The sequence below is a fragment of the Triturus cristatus genome, chromosome 11 (genome assembly GCF_964204655.1).
Source record: "Triturus cristatus chromosome 11, aTriCri1.1, whole genome shotgun sequence".
Taxonomy (NCBI): Eukaryota; Metazoa; Chordata; class Amphibia; order Caudata; family Salamandridae; genus Triturus; species Triturus cristatus.
The window spans coordinates 714,248,873-714,269,580 of NC_140594.1; the positions used below are offsets into that span (position 1 = coordinate 714,248,873).

The following is a 20,708-nucleotide window of genomic DNA, read 5'->3' on the forward strand; positions in this document are numbered from 1 at the left end:
CACAGCAAAAGTCGCTCCACATCAACCATCTGGAGCTCTTGGCGATCTTCCTAGCCCTAAAATCCTTTCAAAAACAGATTTCGGACAAAGCAGTCCTCATTCGCACAGACAACATGACTGCAATGTATTATATCCCAAAACAGGGGGGGACACACTCTCCCCAGCTCTCCCGCTTAGCCCAGAGCATATGGAGATGGGCAATTCCTCAAAACATCTTTCTCCTGGCACAGCACGTTCCAGGCGTACAAAACACCATGGCAGATCTGCTCAGCAGACAAACGCAACAACTACACGAATGGGAACTGCATCCACAAGTTCTTCGCCCATTCTTCCAAAAGTGGGGGCATCCTCAGATAGACCTCTTCGCCACCCACGAAAACAAAAAATGCCCAAGCTTCGCCGCCAGATACCCACACCCATTGTCCAAAGGCAATGCCATATGGATGAACTGGTCAGGCAAATTTGCATATGCCTTCCCACCTCTCCCGCTAATTCCATTAGTGGTAAGGAAGCTACAACAGCACTCCCTCACACTCATTCTGGTAGCTCCAACATGGGCCAGGCAGCCGTGGTACACCACACTACTACAGCTCTCAGTGGTACCACATCAAAAACTGCACCTATCCCCATGCCTCCTAACTCAGAACCATGGAGAAATCAGGCACTCGGACCCAGCTCAGCTCAACCTTGCGATCTGGCTCCTGAAATCCTAGAATTTGGATACCTTAACCTTCCCCCTGATTGCATGAACATTATCATGGAAGCCAGACGTCCTACCACTAGAGCATGTTATGCCGCAAAGTGGAAAAGATTTGTAGTTTACTGCCGTAACAATACAATCAACCCTTTAGATGCATCCATACAGCACATCATATGCTATCTGCTCCATCTTCACAGGTGTAACCTGGCATATTCATCCATACGCTACACATAGCAGCGATTGCTGCTTATCTACAAAACAGACAGCATTTATCACTGTTCAGAGTGCCCGCTATTAAAGCCTTTATGGAAGGCCTTAAACGAGTAATTCCTCCCAGGGCACCACCTTCCCCTGTATGGAATCTAAATGTAGTTCTTACACGGCTAATGGGTCCACCCTTCGAACCAATGCATAAATGTGAGCTACAGTTCCTCATCTGGAAAACAGCTTTCCTCGTAGCTATCACTTCCCTTAGAAGGGTTGGTGAAATACAAGCGTTCACTATACAGGAACCCTTCCTACAAATACATCACAGCAAGGTCATACTTCGTACAAATCCGAAGTTTCTGCCCAAGGTTATTTCCCCCTTCCATCTCAATCAATCGGTGGAATTACCTGTCTTTTTCTCGCAACCTCAATCTGTTGCAGAAAGGGCCTTACACACACTTGATGTTAAGAGGGATTTACTGTACTACATACAAAGAACGCAACCTTTCAGGAAGACTAAACAATTGTTCGTTTCCTTCTCTCCACCACATAAAGGCAACCCCATCTCTAAATCAGGGATAGCTAGGTGGATTGTAAAGTGCATACAAATTTGCTATCAAAAGGCAAAAAGAACATTATCTGTTCCACCTAAAGCCCACTCTACTAGAAAGTTAGGGGCTTCTATGGCTTTTCTAGGGAACATACCCTTAGATGACATCTGCAAAGCAGCCACATGGCCAACACCGCACACCTTCACAAAACATTACTGTGTAGATGTGCATTCCAAGCAGCAAGCTAGTGTGGGCCAGGCTGTACTAAAGACACTTTTTCAAACTGCTGCAACGGATACCGGTGGTCGCCGCTAAGGTTGGGTACTGCTATATAATCTATGCTAAGTGTACAATCTGCAGCTCATATGCCTCGAACGGAATATGCTACTTACCAGTATGCATCTGTTCTTGGCATGTAGAGCTGCAGAGTTGTACACGCCCACCCGCCTCCCCGGCTACCTGTATCCGTTCCAGTCCATCTCATTTAGATACAACACACATGGGTTTCTCACTGTTATTACTACGCTCCATCATTTCCCTGTTGGCGAAAAACAATCTGAGGATGGAGCCGAAGCCCATGCGCAGTACGGACCGAAGGAGGAGTCACCGAACTCGTGACTTCCAAACATTGTCCAAGAAGAAAAACAAACTGCAAACATCCGGGCCCAACACCAGATGGCGATCTATGCTAAGTGTACAACTCTGCAGCTCTACATGCCAAGAACAGATGCATACTGGTAAGTAGCATATTCCTTCTCACAAACACTAGCATAATTCGCTATGTGCGACAGCACTGGGCGCCGGACGGTTCAGAACCCACTTCACATAAACTGCTGCAAGCCACCCCATTGAATTTCGCCGCCCGACCCCAGGGTTGTGGGCTGAATGGCTGTGTAAGCAACATCCGGAGGGGGATGGAGGGCTGTGTTTCCATGCTTTGGTTTGAGATATAATGTTGGCCGATCATGTAACGATTTACTGATTCCTGCAATAAAAATAATTTTTAAAAAAAAAATAAATAAATAAATAAATAAACTGCTGCAAGCCATATACACAATGGGACATGAGCGGCATCTAGTCCGATGGATTTACTGGGAAACTGATCTCACTCGTCTCCTACAGGACAAGGATTTTTTTTTACTAGAATCTGCCCAAAAGATTTCTTGTCACTCCAGATTTACATTTTCCAATTCACTATTTTGCATTGTGCTTATCTCACCCCACACAAACTGCACACCATATTCCCAATAAGCTCATCGGCCTGCCCACGCTGTCGCTCACCTGAAGCTGACCTAGTACATATGCTGTGGGCATGCCCCATATTGACTCACTATTGGTCACACATCTCATCTGCTCTATCTGTCAGTTGGGGGATTAAGGACAAGCTTCCAAAAGCCTGAGAAAGCGATAAACATAAAAATATGTCTTGGGAAGAGAAACCATGAGTGGGTGATTTCCTATTTTCTAAAGAATAGCTAACAACTCTTAAAATAATTGTCTTATACATGTAATATTCCCCAACTAGATTCTGAATGTTGAAAAGTAATACATGAAAAATAATTCTTGTATTGGGATTTTGACATTATTAATACAATATTGACACTTCCCTGACAAGGATAGCTGGACACTGAACTATATAAAAATTAATAAAATCTTAAGGGACTTTTCTGCTCCTTATCGTTATTTTGTTGTAATGAAATAAAATCGTGAAGTTGTGACGAATGCTTCTTTGAAGTGATGAGTACTGCCTAAACAAATAGTCACCAGAATATTTTTGAATACCATCCTGCAAACAATGCATTGTATGGACTGTCAGAAATGCATTTTAACCAACATAATATTGATGAATGAAGACAAAAGAACTGAAAAAGCAATGCAATATTATAAAAATAGGTTTAATAAAATGTTATGAAAAGAAATGTGGAAAAGGTCATGTAATAAGAAGATAATTTGTTTTTAATGTTTTATAAAATTCTGTAATAGGAATAATGTATTTTCAAAGATGTAAATAAACTTGCCAACATTTGTAACAAAGCTATTTTATGAAGTCATTTTCTTCACATGACAGTAATGAGATATTATATGTATATTATTACATCAGGGTATTTTTTGTGTGGATCTTTATGTGAACGTGGTAATCTTGCCTCCCTCTCTCGGCTCCCTCAGCATGCTACTTACTCTCACTTGGACAGAAGAGCAGGCCCCAAGCTGCGCATTACATCAGAAAAGCATAGAAGCGATTGGTAACAGGGAAAAATCCTTTGGCTCACGTGGGTCTACACTGATATGTTGGACGAAGAGAGATGGCCCTTGGGTACCCAACAGCACATTTATTCTTCAGGGAAAAGGGTGGTTCACTATATATCATCCACAACTTCCTTTCCGTCTCTGACGATTCAGAGGAGGTGGGGGATTACCAGCTGACCTTCCACTTCTTACCTCATATCTCTATAGACCAGAAACGAGGAAGGTGAGGGCTGGAGAAGCAGTTGTTTGCCTGTGAAATGCCACAACAGCAGAAAACAAGTTTGTTTTTTCACTGCTGATGCCACAGCAGAACGAGAATGTGTTGTTCATGCTCAAAATCTGGCAATATTTTAAGTAAATGAAACAGGAAGAGAGAATCCTCTAAAACATTGGCACATTCACACATTACAATGTATAAAGGAACCCAACAGCCGATGGTCATATATTCCCACTTAGGCATGTGTCAGAAGGAAGAGACAGAGTTTTATTACTGATTTAAGAGGATACTGTTGCCTTGTTTGGTATGCAAGGTGGTAATGCGTGGCAATCTTGTTGCATATTTGGTGTGAGCAATTTTGTTGTGGAAGTGATATACTCTGTCCTTTTTTGTGCTATTGTGTTTTTTTTTGCTCATGTAGTAACAAGCATGTTTTTGTGTCCTACTGCGGCTGTTATGCTGTTTTGTTGTGCTGTGATCTATTATGATTTACATTTGTTATATTGCTTTGAGTAATATTGTGTCTTGTTATGTTGTTTAGTTTAGATATTTCTACAAACACTGCTACATTTCCTGCCAAAAAGCAGCCCATGTCCTGAAGGTTTGTGTGAAAATAAGACCAGTTACTAATTTCTAAGCTGCTAAAATAGCAATACTTCAGTTCTTGCAGCTGTAATGTATCCTAAATTAGCACCCTAAGTGATCACATTATGCAAAATACCTCAACTGTCATAAAATAAGCTACTTACCTTCACATTCAGGCTTCACCAGGTCCAGTGTCTGACAGAGCAAGTCGTGGAAGGGCAGAGGCTCGATTCCCATGGCTTCCATCCGTTCACACTGCTCCTCATAGAAATACTCCATCTCATACATTGAAAGGACCCCATCTCCATCCAAATCCATACAGCGGTACCAGTACTCTATACTAGAATGAAAACACAAAAATAGTACTGACTGTAGCATAGTCAGACATTGCTTCCTTGTCAAGAAATACTTATTTCTCAAGTAAATTGACTTACAAACTTTGTCAAGTCTTGTATTCCTTTGGAATGTGGCACTGCTTAAAGCCTGGGCTGTGTGTAAATTAGGGTTGCTTCTCACTCTCCACTACAGGTCATGAGTTAAAATCCAGGGAATGACACATCACATCAACATTCACCCATAGTGAGTAAACGGAGTATTCTTAAACTGGGTATTTGCAACTCCTGTTTATTTATAGAATTTTGAGACAGCAACAATGTGTTATACAGCAACATACTAGACAAGTTATTATTGTTATAATTTCTGTACAATGGATCAGTGAGTCAGCTTAAACTTTTCACAAAGCATCTGCTTTGACATGCAAGTGACACGTTTTAATCCTAACTAGACCATCTCAGTTTTTGATCCTTCCGACCATTTAATTGTGCAATAGGAACACTGCCTAATGATAGGTCTTAAAGACAGGAAACTATGGTATAAAGTGCTATAAAATTAGGTTATTAATATATACCCCCTGAATATGATTCTGCACATTTTAGACTACATTATATTCTCCAATATTGTGCAACTGAGCTGGAATATAACGTTTGCTGATGAGACAGTCTATTTTTAATGGTGTATGCTGCAGGCCCTCACTTCAATGGTGACTTGTCCGTAAAACTTATGGAGATGTTTTATTTTGTGATTATGTGTTTGGGATACGTCAGCTAATGCATCTTTGGTAAGGTCTTCTACTGTAATATATGCAGTGCTAATACTATTTTGCATTACCTCTGGGACATCACCTTCTCAATAGTATGAATTTATTGTAAAGTCAACTTTCTTTTGAGACTCTGTTCACCATATTTTGTGTACTCGGTCACCTCTAGCTCAGTCTCTTCCTGACTCACAAAGTGGAAGGACATCAGCACTTCTTTGTCCCAACGTACCAATGACATGGGTGCCGTAAATAAACAGCATTTATTCTGTGCAGGCTCTGAGGTCCAAAGCCTCAGACACTTCTCTGAGCTCAGAAACCCACAAAGTCCTACAGACAAACCTAGGGGTTCACACCGATATAAAGACATACCTTCCAATTATTCCTCAAAGTTAGGCACTTTGGATTCCACAGATGATGAAGTAACTAACACCTTCTGCCAGACCCAATTCAGGGAGCCTCAGAGCAGACCGAGGTTCTGGGCCTAAGCAGCAGTGGTTGAGGTTGTTTGCCACTGAGCTCCGGGGGTCCGTCTTACTATGGTTCTGCAAACTGGTCCAAGTACAGTCTTTCTGCACTTGACTTCTAGGTTATAGAGTGTGAGTTGTAACATGCTTCTTAGGGAAAGGAGGTTGTATTGGGGGCACAAGCTCAGAACTCAGCAATAAACTAACAGACAAACATCAATGGCCCGCGCAGTGCTTGTCTTTTTAGAGATAAAATACTTTTTGATCTGACAAAGGTACTTAATACTACCCAATCTAGCATACATGGTAGTGATCCTGGTCATGACCTATAGCGCTACACCCATTATCTCCCCCCCCCCCATGTTGTATCCCATCTGAGTGACCCTAGTTAAAACTTCCCCCAGCAATTTATGATAGAGGCATAAATAAGGCGCAGGTGCTGATTTTAGTGCCCAACTAATCAAATGCACAATTAGTTCACAGTGCAGTGGGTAAGAATTCATGGTCAGATTTTGACCCTGGCAGATGGAGAATTGTCTGTCAGGATGGCAGATAACTTAACATCCGCACCCTGATGCACAGCAGGCATAGTAGTTTATTGTACGGTTAATAAAAGCCTTATACAGACGTTCAGATTAAAAGCATTCTGCATACAAAGTTAAAACTTCCCATAAGAACAAGCAGGTCTGAGTTCAGTACAAAACGATTAAGCTGAGCCACAGTTAAGAGAAAAACAGAACTTGCAGCATATATGATTGCTAAAAGGCTATGTGCCAAATTGCAATAGCAGCATAGACAATACCTAGCCCATGTGAGGCACACCTTGCTGACAGTTGTGTGCCATGTGCAACGGAATTTTTTTAATGTAATGTGTATGACAACATTTTAGCAAGCACAGACCAGCAGTATCAGGTTGCACAGGTGTTAACATTTTAAAGAAAAATTGCAATGTTCAGGACAGAATAAAAGGGGTGCTTCAGCTTTGACACTTGACGCCATGTTATTTGCAGCACAGATGGAATTAACACCGTACAGTTTGGCTGCAGTTATCTGCAGAAACTTAACAGTTTTAACGCTTAATAAGGAGTTCACAGGGTTCAGACTGGCTATTACTGCATGTCGGCAGGTACGAACTCCTAGGCGAATGAAGTCACTGCGAAGAAGGATTTTCCTTTGCTGCAGTAAAAAAGGGCAAGTGCATAGCATGTGGATTAAAGTTTCTTTTTACTGACCACAGAGACAGCATCTTATATAGTGGGTATTTGAGCGACGCCTTGCCGGAAAGACGGCTCGCAAGTTTTACTCATCTAGTCTTAATGCCACTAACCTGGCCTTAATCCACAGGGGATATGTGCAAGAAATTTAGTTCTGCTGCTTACTGGGAGAGTAGGAATTGATTGCCGACCATGCGTGGGAGCGCTTGCTCAGTGCTGCCATGTCCTCCAGTTTGGAGAATTTTTTTGCTGTGGTTGCCGTTCTTTTTTTGAAGAACTGGTGAGAGAACTGGTGAGAGAGATGCTTGTCCCAGGCCTCGGTAAGGAAAATTATTTTAGTTTGTCTTCGAGGTGTTGCCTGTAGGACGAAGTTGGACCGGTGTCCTCTAATGGACAGTAGTCCATTCTATTTAGAGATGATGGTCAGTACACTATATATATATATGGTTTTCCTTAAGTGACGTACAGACAAAAATCAGACAGTTCACTTTACATAGAGTGGGCTGTGTTATGGCTTTACTTCGATGGCCTCTAGTCAGTCAGTTGATGGAGGCAGCTTCCCTTCAATGGAGCCAACCAGAGCTCTGTCGACAGAAAGTAGATGGTCCTCCTAACTATGAAAAGAGCAGGTGGACCTTCAGTCTGGCGAATAGCGTACTCCATTGTGTTTGCAAAAGAGAACCCTGTCCGCCAAACGTACTCACCTCTTAGTGCTTCATGATCAACATTAGTATGTTGTTCCGCAGTCCTTGCACCACTATACAGGTGCTAGGTCAGGAACACCTGGTAAAGTCATTGAGGCAGATTCAGCACCAACCATGCTGATGTCAACACCACGGAAACTGCAACCCCGACAAGATCGATGAGAACATCATGGCAGTTGGAGCTCTGAGTGGGCTGAGTTGCAGATTTGAATGGGCGATGCAAACACCAAATTAATTGCAGCCCTGATCATAAAGATGTGAAAGACAATGAAGTTCCAGCACCAACTCGGCCGATGTGTGGAATTCAAGCGTTTTGCAGTTCTTACCAGGAAACATGGTTAGACCGTCTCCCACACTGATCGCTCCTGGCTTCGCTCTCAGGCAGTTTCCTATCTCTCGGTCTTCATCCATGAAGGAAGGCACACTGCTTCTCCTCCCGCAGGGCGTGGAAACTTCTTCCCTCTCTCAGCAAGCATATATGCACTAGATAGACTTTCAGCTCCACCAGAAGAAAGTGCAGTCCAGTCCCCTCATTCCTGGGAGAATGGCTGCTAGAAAGACAGACCCCAGTACTGATCACCCAGCAGTTCCTTGAGTGCTCTGCGGAACACTCCCATCCATGGTCACGAAGAACTTGGAACTGGAACAGAGGTGATTTGTTCCCACTTTTATAGTGCTTTTGTTCCCACTATTATATACGTTTTATAGTTGTGGTGTGGATCCACTGTTTCAAATATGAAACCGGTTTGGGGTGTTTCTCTTTCAAATGTCCTTCCCTGACTGCTCTCCAAACTAACTCTTTGTGCAAAGTGATGCTTTTCCCAATAGGAAGCATTGGAGCGGCCTTCATACTGGAACACCCACATCATGGACACAATCATGTAAGGTTTCTGCACCTGGCTGTCATTAACCTCAATGAAGCTGTAATCAGGGACAGACACAAGGGAAGATCCTCCAAATGTAAAAGGCTTTTCTGAGTTGCAAAAGGGGTTAAGTACACTATAATAATTATTTTTGCAGTTACAAACCATGTGATTTTGCGGATCACTAGTCTTCATATGTATGGTTCTGATTTTACCACATGCTGCCTCAGACCACCAACTTGTGAAATATTTTCACTGTGTGAGGAAGGGGAGGGGCTTAGTGCGGAGCACAGTCCAAGCACTTTGAAATGCCCCACCTTCCAATACAAAAACACAAAGCTTTTAAGGATGCAGCTTATGTCCTGGCCTGGGGTGGTTTCACAGCTCGTATTGGACATCAGCTGAGCAAAGCCTCCCAACGATGAGCTGGAAACCTGCTCTCTGCTGGGGTTTTCAGTCAACTGTGTGCACACTGTGTGATATCGGCTCCTCAATGTGTCAACGGTTAATGAGAGATGATATCGTGTGACATACAGTGGCATCATGTAAGTTCGAAGGTCTGCTGCCCATAAACCTTTACATTTACATATAAACTGCATATTAACATCTTGATTTCACCTTCAGTTATATGCCAAGCAGACACAAAGTTTCCTACCCTTTGCTCACTGCACACCTTCCAGTCCTGCTTCATTTTTCATGCAGGCGGGAGTTTACTGCTACACTATGAGAGAGGTGAGCCCTCATTGGATTGCTGTTCCATGCCTTAGATTGGGAGGCAAGTGTGGGCCTCTGAGATGTGTGTGTGCGTGTCTATATATAATACATATGTGTTTATATATATAATGTTACTTACCCTGTAAGCATCTGGTCTTGGCATGTAGAGCTGTAGATTCACGTGCTTTGCATACTCCTGCCATCTAGTGTTGGCTCTGGATGTTTGCAAGTTGTTTTTCTGCAAATAAGTATTTTTCAGTTACGAGGTAAGGTGACTCCTCCTTTCAGTGATAATGCGAATAGGCATCGCCTTCATTGTTAGATTGTTTTCCCACAAGAGGGTGTGACTGGAGTAAGTAAGTGTAGTATAGAAATGTCCATGCGTATGTAACGGGAATAATAATAAGAACTGCAACAACCACAGGGGTCCGGGGAGGAGGGAGGGAGCATGTGAATCTACAGCTCTATATGCCAACAACAGATACTTACAGGTAAGAGATGTGTGCTATAGATACACATGCTTTGAATTGACTGCATAGCAGTATTCTCCCAAAGCGGTGGATAACCAGTGGGTGTTGCAGTTGTTTGAAAAAGTGTTTTTAGGACTGCTTGTCCTACATTTGCTTACTGACGTGCTAATACATCCACACAATAATGTTTGGTAAATGTGTGTGGTGTAGACCATGTAGCTGCCTTACATATGTCAGCTATGGGACTGTTGCTTAAAAAGGCCATAGATGCTTCTATTTTGTGTGTAAAATGTGCTCCAAGAGGTATAGTTAAAGTTCTTTTAGCTTTAACATAGCAAGTCTGAATACATTTAACAATCCATCTAGAAATACTGGATTTAGAGATAGATTTCCTTTATGAGGTGGAAAGGCAACAAAAAGTTTTTTTGTTTTGCGAAAATCATTTGTCCTATCAATATAATAGTGCTCTTTTGACATCAAGTGTATGAAGAGCTCTCTTTGCTACTGAATCAGTTTGAGGAAAAAACACAGGTAACTCAACTGATTGGTTAATATGAAAAGCAAAGACCAATTTTGGAAGGAATTTTGGGTTTGTACGAAGAACCACTCTATCTTTATGAAGTTGAAAGAAGGGTTCTTCTAAGGTTAATGCCTGTAGCTCACCTACACGTTTTAGTGAAGTGATGGCAATCAGAAAGGCAACTTAACATTAAAGAAATTGTAATGAACAACTGTGTAAAGGTTCAAAAGGTGGACCCATAAGCATTGTGAGAACAATGCTAAGGTTCCAGACAGGTGCAGGTGGTACCCTGGTTGGTATTAGACTATTTTAATGCCTTCGATAAAGGCCTTAATTACTGGAACTTTGAATAGGGATAAATGTAGTCTGTTTTGAAGATATGCGGCTACTGCTGCAAGGTGTAAGCGAATGGATGTGTAGTCTAAGCCAACTTGCTGTAGATGCAAAAGACAACAAATATTATTTTGTATAGAGGCATCTAGCGGCTCAGTTGTGTTTTATAACAATGTATCACAAACTTTTTCCACTTTGCTACATAACATGCTCTAGTGGTGGGTCTTCTTGCTTCTTTAAGAATTGTCATACAATCTGGAGGTAGGATTAAGTATCCAAATTCTATGACTTCAGGAGCCAAATCGCTAGGTTGAGTTCCTTGGGGTTTGGATGTCTGATTTCTCCATGGTTCTGTTTGAGAAAGACTGAAGTTTTGTGAAGCTTCTGGTGTTGAAGTATTGAGAGTTCTAATAGTGTGGTGAACCATGCTTGACAAGCCCATGTGGGAGCAACCAGAATTATTATGAGAGACGTCTGCCTGAGTTTCCGAACCGGAAATGGAAGAAGAGGGAGAGGAGGAAAAGAGTAAGCAAATACCCCATACCAGTTGATCCATAGAGCATTGCCTTTGGAGCGAGGGTATGGGAACCTGGAGGTGAAGTATGGGCATTTTGAGTTCTCTAATGTGGCAAAGAGGTCTATTTGTGAAAATCCCCATTTTTGGAAGTACAGAAGGAGAACTTGAGGGTGAAGTTCCCATTCTCGTGTACTTGTTGCCTAATTCTGCTGAGGAGGTCGGCAAAGATGTTGTCTGCCCTGGAAGGTGTTGTGCCAGGAGTTGGATTTTGTGATGAAATGCCCAACGCCAAATGGTATGAGAGAGGCGTACAGCTGTAGAGTGTGTGTCGTCCCCCCCTCCCCCGTTTCTGTACATAGTACATGGTTATCATATTGTCTGTTCAGACTAGGACAACTTTCCCTATCAGATGATGCAGAAATGCTTTTATCGCTAGCTGAACTGCTTGCAGTTCTAGGTAGTTGATGTGATTGTTCTGTTGGGTGGTATTCCAAAGACCCTGAACTGTTAAATATTGTAAATGTGCTCCCCACCCTGTGAGAGATGCATCTGTTGTGAGCACGACTTGTGGAATAGGGTCGGTAAAGGGACGCCTTTTTGATAAATTTTGTGTGTTCTACCACTGCAGAGAGCGATGAGGTCGGCTGTCTACCAACACTAGATTTATTAGCTGACCCTGTGATTGATTCCAGTGACGTGCTAAGCATTCTTGTGGAGGACACATGTTTAGTCTTACATGAGACACTATGGCAACACATGACGCCGTCATTCCCAGTAACTGCATGAACGTTCTGACTGGTAGATACTGGTTATTTTGAAACTGGATTAAAAGTGTTTGAAAATTGTGAATCCTGGCTGTATTGGGATATGCTAGAGCCAGTTGAGTGTTTAAAATCGCACCTAGATATGGTTGTATTTAAGTGCGTTGAAGATGGGATTTTTGTGCATTGACTGTAAATCCCAACTGATATGGAAGGTTTATGGTGGTTTGTGTGTGTTGCATACATTTGGGATTATTGGCTTTTATGAGGCAATCATCTAGGTATGGGAAGACATGGATTTGCTGTCTTCGTAGATGTGCTGCTGCTACTACTGCAAGGCATTTGCTGAACACTCTGGGTGCAGTTGTTACTCTGAATAGAAGTACTTTGAATTGATAATGATTTTTTCCTATCACAAATCTGAGATATTTGCGATGTGCTGGGTGAATGGGTTTATGAAATTATGCGTCCTTTAAGTCTAGTGTTGACATAAAGTCGCCTTGCTGTAAAAGCAGAAGTACCTGCTGCAGTGTGACCATTTAGAAGTGTTCTGATAATATGTAAATTGGTATAATAGAGAATGCAGGGAGGCAAGGCTATCGCTTGGGTCTGCCCTGAAGGGTGGCGATGTTAGCCTGGTACGGCATAGGAGAATCGTCTACAAGAGCTGTGTCGCTAAAGCTAAACGCCAATGGGATGGCAAAAAGTGGGAGGACCTCCTTGAAGCTAGTCTCCGGAATGATAGTAAATTATTCTGGAGTATTGTTAAGTGGGGTTCTGGTGCACAGTCTGAGTGTCCCCAAAATAATGTTTCACATGAGAAGTGGGTGGACTACTTCAAACCGCAGTATGCTTCCCCTACCGATCCTTCTGATAGCTATGGGTCCCCCCAGTTGTTTAATCCAGAAGATAACTTTTCTATTTCTGAGGTTGATCTGGCACTGGTGGGAGTGGCATCTGGTAAGGCTCCCGGACCTGATGGTGTTCCTGCGGATGTCTTTCTGTATGACAAGCTAAAATGGGGGAGGTATATACAGCTGATTGCTAACGCGTTGGCACATGGAGCTCCAATTCCAAGCTCTTGGAAAGCCGCGGAAATAATTCCGGTGTACAAAAAGGGTGACCGTTCGCTTCCTGAGAATTATCGGCCTATCAGTTTGATTGATGCGATTCAAAAGATCACTGGTAGACTGATTTTAAATCGTGTTCATCTCTGGATTGCGTCAAATAATATTTTATCCCCATTTCAAGCCGGATTCCGCCAGCACATTAGCACTGTTGACCAAGTCTTCCGTTTTACTCTTCTCTATTGGAAGACTGTGGTCTTGGGTAAGGGAAATTTGTATGCAGTGTTCGTGGATCTAAGGGCTGCCTTTGATTTAGTCCCTCGTTCAAAACTGTGGCAGACTCTAAAAGATTTGGGGCTTCATGGCGGATTGTTGTCCCTAATCCAGAGGCTTCATGAAGATAATTTGGCTAGAATCAGATGGGGTGGCCAGGGCATGTTGACCGAGGATTTTCCGGTCCAGAGAGGTGTCAGGCAAGGCTGTGCAATGGCCCCCACTTTATTTTCCCTATATATTAACGACATAGCGGATCGGCTTTTGGAAGCACACGTTGACGCTCCCGTTCTTGGCAACACTAAGGTCCCAATTTTAATGTTCGCTGACGACACACTTTTAATTGCTAAGACACCTGGCGGCCTTCAGCGTTCATTAAATATTTTTGAGTCCTTTTGTGTTGATCGTGGCCTGGAGGTCAATATAAAAAAAACTAAGCTTATGACATTCAGGCCACACAAATCTTTTAGAAATCAATTTGTTTTGTTTAACAATCCACTAGAACAAGTGCAGGCTTTTAATTATCTTGGAGTTAATATCCAAAATAACTTTGCATGGAAGTTACAGAGAGATCTGACTACTCTAAAACACAGGCAGTTAGCTGGTGTACTAGCTGCTGAATTCAAAAAGTCCCCTTCGAAGCCCATTAGACCCGTGTTACAGGTCTATAGTGCCAAAGCGGTGAGCTCGGCTCTTTATGGTGCGGAACTGTGGGGGTACGAGAACCTGTCTTCCTTAACCATCTCGGAAAACAAGTTCTTGCGCAGTATCACCTCCCTCCCGCAGAGCACACCTTTAGTCCCCCTAAGGTATGACCTTGGGAAGAACTCTATAGCTGATGTAGCCAGGCTTCGACCTATCCTTTATTGGCGTCGCCTATGGACCACTCCGGCGCTGGCAGAGTATGCAGAGGGTTTTCTTGACATATTGGCGATGGTGGGCTCCCGGAAGATTGCTTGGCTTAACGAAACTAGAAAATCCCTTGAGGCTCTGGGGTTGAGCGAACTTTGGGATAACCCTACAGCAGCTATTTTTCCATCTAAAGCTCTCTTGAAGGAGAAATATTGGGAGCTGGTAAACACAAAGGTACTCTCTGCCACTAAACCCTTTTCGCTTTCGGACGAATTTATGAACATCAAACTCGTCCCTAGGCTAGAACACTTCTGGGATCTTGTAACCAAAGTTCTTGATAGGAAATTGTTTTTCCAGATGCGGGTGGGAGCGTTGCCCTTAAATTCATTTGTAGCCCAGTGGGAACCCCAGAAAAGTAATTTATGCCCCTTTTGCAAATCCCAGGTGGAAACATTAGTGCATATGTTTTTTATATGCCCAGCTTACTCGGCCCCGAGGCGTGTGTGGTTGAAACCCGTTTGCCTATTATTGGGCACTAGACAGAGTGTTGAAGCAGGAAGGCTCCTTCGCACTTGCACTGACCCGGTAATTGTTGTGGGGGTTGCCAAATTTCTGGGGTGGGCATGGATTGTAAGAGCTAAGAGTATCAGATAGTAAAGTCAGACATCTGGTATGTTTTACCCAATGATCTTTTTATTATATGCTTTTTTTAAACTTGTAAATATTTTAAGTAGCTTCGCTTTTACACTGATTCTTGTTAAATTATTTGTGTATTTTGTACCTGTACTTGTTTTGTCTCGCTTTTATGACTTTTGTCGAATAAAGCTGTTTGGATTGGATAATATGTATAGGTTTAATAGGCTGAGATCCAAGATTGGCCTTAATGAACCATCCTTTTTGGGAATTAGGAAGTATAGTGAATATACCCCTAATCCTTGTTGTTGTAATGGGACAGGTTCTATAGCTTCTTTCGTTAGAGGAGCTTGTACCTTTTTTTGAGCAGCTGTTTGTGTTCTAAAGACAGTTTGTGAATACAAGGTGGAATGTTGGGAAGGTTGCCTGTGAGCTCATGGCAATAACCATGTGGGATAATATCCAACACCCATTTGTCTGATGTTATTGATTGCCAAATTGGATCAAACTTTTGTAATCTTCCCCCCGACAGGTGATAAATGATCGGGGGGGGGTGATAACAAGTCACTGCTTGTTAGTGGATGGAGAGGTGCGTGTTGGTGTACCTCTACCTCTTCCTTTAAAGTTGTTACCACTACATCCACCCTTATAGAATCCTCTAGAGGGGGAAGATTGTGCCTGTATTTTGTATGAAGATGTGCTGGCATCTGTGGTATTAGTTTTAGAGCCCCCTCTGTAAAAGGAGCGACAAATGGAACCTCTAATAGAAGGTTTTGCCACTTATGTATCCTTTTTCATCTTTTCAAGCGAATGGTCTATTTGAGGCCCAAAGAGGTGTTCCTTATCAAAAGGTGCATTGAGAATAGTTTGTTGAACCTATGGTTTGAAACCAAAAATTCTGATCCATGCATGTCTTCTAAGTAGAATGCTGGTATTGACTTCTCTAGCTGCAGTATCTGCAGCATCCAACGCACGTCTGATAGAGGAATTGGTGATAAGTTTCCTTCCTGCACTATTTCCTGCCCCTTTTTCTTGTGATCTTCTGGGAGAAATTGTAATAATTCTTCCATCTCGTCCCAATGTTCTCTATCATACCTAGCCAATAGGCCTTGTGTATTGGCTATGCACCAATGATTGCATGATTGAGCAACTACTCTTTTCCTTGAGGCATCTATTAGTTTTGATTCTTTATCAGGAGATGGAGCCTCCGCTAAGGTTTGTGAATTTGCCCTTTTACGGGCGTTAGAGACTACTAAAGAATCAAAGGCAACTGGCCCTTAATAAAAACTGGGTCAGATGGTGGAGTTTATATTTTTGTCCACCGTAGGTGTTAGGATACGGTCTCTAACTGGATCCTTAAAAATATCGTCAGCATGCCTCATAATACCCTTTAACATATGCAAGGATTGTGAAGATCTATGTGTGTTTCTTAAGTTTTCAAATAGAAAATCCTCCTCTAGGGCTTCTTTATGTAAAGTCACACCATGGTAAGTGGCTGCCCTAGTAATTAACACCTGACATGTTGTATTATCATCAGGAGGGGAAGGTTTAGCTGGATTTAGATCCGGGTCTGTGTCTACCGGTGAGTCTATATTGTAGTTAAACAGGAGAGAGAGGGTAGTTTAAGCAACTTAGTCCCCCTGGAACAATATTATATAAACAACAAAAGAGTGTGACTAACAAACAAAGAGCCAGCAAGAAAAGTCACTAAGGTATTAACCCCTTCAGTGCCCATGACGAGCTGGACTCGTCATGGGCCGCGGTGGCGCTGTGCCCATGACGAGTCCAGCTCGTCATAGACCCCGCCCGCTAATGCAACGGCCGGCACTGGGCGGGGAAAGGGGCGGGCACTGAAGGGGTTAAAAGAACCCACACTCACCAATCTAGTTGGTGACATGCTTCATCATTGGGTTCCCACCAGAGAGGCCGAATGCCTCCCTGGTGTGCTACAACGCCTGTTTACATCGGAGCAGGTTTTTTGTGTGGTGTGAGTGTGCAAAATAGTGAGTACAAAAAGAAGTGATTTAAAAATGCCTTGGTTTTATCCAAATAACTTTATTGGCAGAAAACCAGGCATAGATAAAAACAATTGTGAAGGATATCTAACTCCTGGTTAATTATACCAGATGTATCCTAAAGTGAAAGATGAAAGAGTGGTCAACATGTTTCTGCCTCTATGTGTTATTAGCGAGGCATTCGTCAGGACCAAACCATCCCGGCGGTGTGCGCACGGTAAGGCGCACCCTAACCGTTGGTGGTGAAGAGTCACAAACAATACATAAATTGGTACAATACTTGCACATGCCCAGGAGTGACTTCAGTCATGCTGCTACTTAGTGCTCTTAAGATTATAACAAAAGGCTGTTTCACTAATGGCCTTGGGTGCTGTATCAGTGTCATTAACCAATAAGCCCTTGTGTATATTTTGTTATTTCCTTTACAGTACGCTTACTCCGGTATTACCGATGTGTCTTAAAGAAGAAGAAATGTATTAAAATATATTAAAATGAACGTGACCAAGATTCCGGGGCCCGAAAAGAATGTGAAAGTCGTGACACCCGTAAATCAGGCAGATTTTCCAGCTAAGGAGAAAATTAGGCTTACGTGAAGTGTGTAATGACCTCACAACATGGGTCCAAGAGGGGGGTGGTAGCTTGTAGTCACACAATGAAAAATTAAAAGACCATCAGCATATTATTGAACTTAATCAAAGCCATTGTTGTAAAGTCTCGCACTACCACTTACTTCGTCAAAGCCATGCGCCCATAGGATTCCTACATACTCCCTGACTGAGGATCCCGATGATACCGTGTCATCGGGTCAAAGGGTTTTTAAAGAGAGTATCCGGCCCGAAGACCGGAGTCGGAAGTGAACATCACTGGTCATGTGACAGCACCACGTCAAAGCGTGTATTTCCATTCAGACGCTCAGCACGCATGGTATTCGATTCAAGTCAGACAGTCAGAGCGACTGGTACGCTAACCTTCAGGAAGTGTTAAACGTTGTTGAAAAAAGGGGCAAAACAACTTTATTGGTCATTCTCAATTGTGGCAAACGTAAGAAGTGTTAAGAGATCCACAACAATGCACAAACCTTCAGGAAGTTATTAGAAAGAAAGAAAGAAAGAAAGAAAAAGAAATGAACTTACTTGGTCATTCACAATCACTGCAGATGATAGTAAGGAATGTGATGCCATATTCATTTCAGAAGGCCAGAAACGGTGAAAGTAACCACAAATGTACCTGGTTACAAATGTATGAACCTAGGCCTAAATAGGTTTCAGGCATACATTCACCGGATTGCGATTATTGCAGATTTGAGTTGTATATGTTCAATCACCAGGACTCATTAAATTACCATGGGTCAACAGTCACGTCAATAATGTTTCAGCGGCACATCACTGAGCCCCAGGGAATATCACCATTGAACCCTTTTGCCCCTCGGATGGAAACTGTAAAACGACAGTAAGTTGTTTTTAGCTGTAGGCTTGTAGTACGTTCTGGTCGTTAAGTGACCTTCAGTCTTAGAAATTACAACATCCAAAAAGATCATTTCATCTTTATGGTAGGAATGAGTGAACTCTTTTAATACCTTAGAGTGACTTTGTCTTGCTGGCTCTATTTTTGTAAGTCGCACTCTGTTGTTGTTTATATAATATTGTTCCAGGGGGACTAAGAGTGGCTTAAACTACCCTCTCTCTCCTGTTGTTTAACTATATTTAGGCAGCGCAGCACTGCGAGAGTTGTATCTCTCATTATTGAACCTTTGACTATCTTTTGGCAGTAGCATGGAGAACTTAGGACCATCGTATACTAATGAAGAGGTGGATGCCCTTCTGGCAGACCACTCTCTTTTTTCTGATCCCTCGATTGCACAAACTATATCCAAGACTACAGAATGGGATAAACTAACAGTGCAAAAACATAGCCGGATACACACTAATTTGCATGGCACAATACTAACAGAGTACTTGCGGAATAACATGGCCTTGTTGGTTACCAATGCTCCACAAATTTTTCTTGGTGACGCACTGTTTAGGAAAGAAGGGGCCCAGATCGCGTGGCATTGTACCCGCGACTGGCTTGTTCTCATTATCAAAACAGCACTAAGACTTTCTGAGGCTTTAAATCATTTTAAAGCAACACTTACGGGGTACAAAAAGAAATTGGATGAATTAAATAAAGAGGTTAATGAATATAAGGAGAACCTCACTCAGTCTAAAGCTCAAAAATTTCAGACAGATTTAAAACGATTTGCATTCACAAAAGCCTATCCATATGCCGACCCCGACTACACTCCTCCCCCCAAGAATACGAACAACTCCAATGTATCAGAAGATGATGCATCTACTACCAGTGGATCTAATGGGGGCAGCTATAGACCTAGACAGCGGACAAGGGGACGGAATAGGCAACAGCAGGCCTGGCCATCGTTTCCAACACCGGGGGGTGGAAAATACCTTAATCAGTTCCAACAACCCCAGTTCCCAATGATGGGCTGGAATACGGCTTTTATGCCACTCCAAACATTCCCCCAAAACTCGTACCGACCACCTTTTTTAGAGAGGGGCCGAAGGGGACGAGGGAAAGAAGAGGGACAGGTCAAGTCCATTGGGGACCAGAGGAAGGGGGTGGGGAACCACACCTGCAGCAAATCACAGAACCAACAAGCGGGACCCAGCAACCAGAGAATTTAGTTGCTAACCTCTCCCGCCTCATTTTGACCCCAACAGAACTCTCAGTCCTAGAGAAAGGACTAGGTTTCGTGCCTACGGTACGCTTAGGCAGGTTCCGTTTGCACTGTGAGCAAACTGTTTTTTTTTTTTAAACTAAAGCTTAAAGCCTTTTTTGAGAAGGCAGATCCAACTGAGACAGAAGACTCTGCCAGTGACACTAGCTTACGTTTAAAATCAACAATTAATCCTCCCCCACACACCGTTCCTGCTGAAATAATTTCCTTTGAGCAGGTGGTGTTTAATGATATTGAGACTTTTGAAGAGACAGGAGTGTTAAAAAATATGAGTGCGGCTGAGTTTCAAGCGCTACAAACTCTACAGTCTAACACCTCTGTAGTTCTAAAGCCAGCAGACAATGGAGGGGGAGTGGTCATTCAGAATATCGTGGATTACGATAAAGAGTGTAGACACCTCTTAGGTGACCGCAACAGCTATACTCCTTTGATCAAAGATCCATCACCTGAATTAAGGACTATGATTTCCGAATTGGTTAACTCTGCTGAAGCTAATGAGTATATCTCCAAGCATGAGGCTGACTTTCTGACAACTAACGATGGAATTATTCCATACTTTTACACCAAAAAGCAGGACACCCCCACCCGGACAACCTATAATTTTGGGCATTGGTTTGCTTTTGGAGCCTTTGTCACGCTACTGTGACCAATTTTTAAAACCACTTGTACAAAAGACCCCAACTTTTCTTAGGGATACTAAAAATCTCCTGGCTTGCATACAAGATAGAACAGTGGACAATGATACCACTTTCCTAGTCTCATTAGACATTGAGAGTCTCTATACTAGTATTCCTCAGGATGACACTATCCGGGTTCTTAGTGAGGTACTAAAGGAGGCTACTTGGGATTACAACACCCCCAGACAGTTCGTCATTGAGTGCGCGACCATGGCACTCAAACTGAATTTCGAATATAAGGGGGATTTGTTCCTACAGACAACAGGGACATCTATGGGCAGTGTTTTTGCCCCT

General features: G+C 42.7%; 1 protein-coding gene across 6 annotated transcripts in view; it reads right to left on the reverse strand.

The window, feature by feature from the left end:
- The window catches only part of PPP2R3A (protein phosphatase 2 regulatory subunit B''alpha), a 1,290,855-nt gene that overhangs the window by 12,743 nt on the left and 1,257,404 nt on the right, over positions 1 to 20,708 (reverse strand). For all 6 annotated transcript variants that reach the window (XM_085634350.1, XM_085634351.1, XM_085634354.1 and 3 more), the window contains one exon: positions 4,672 to 4,847. In XM_085634350.1, the coding sequence (XP_085490476.1) occupies positions 4,672 to 4,847 (176 nt within the window). The remainder of the gene's footprint in view (positions 1 to 4,671; positions 4,848 to 20,708) is intronic.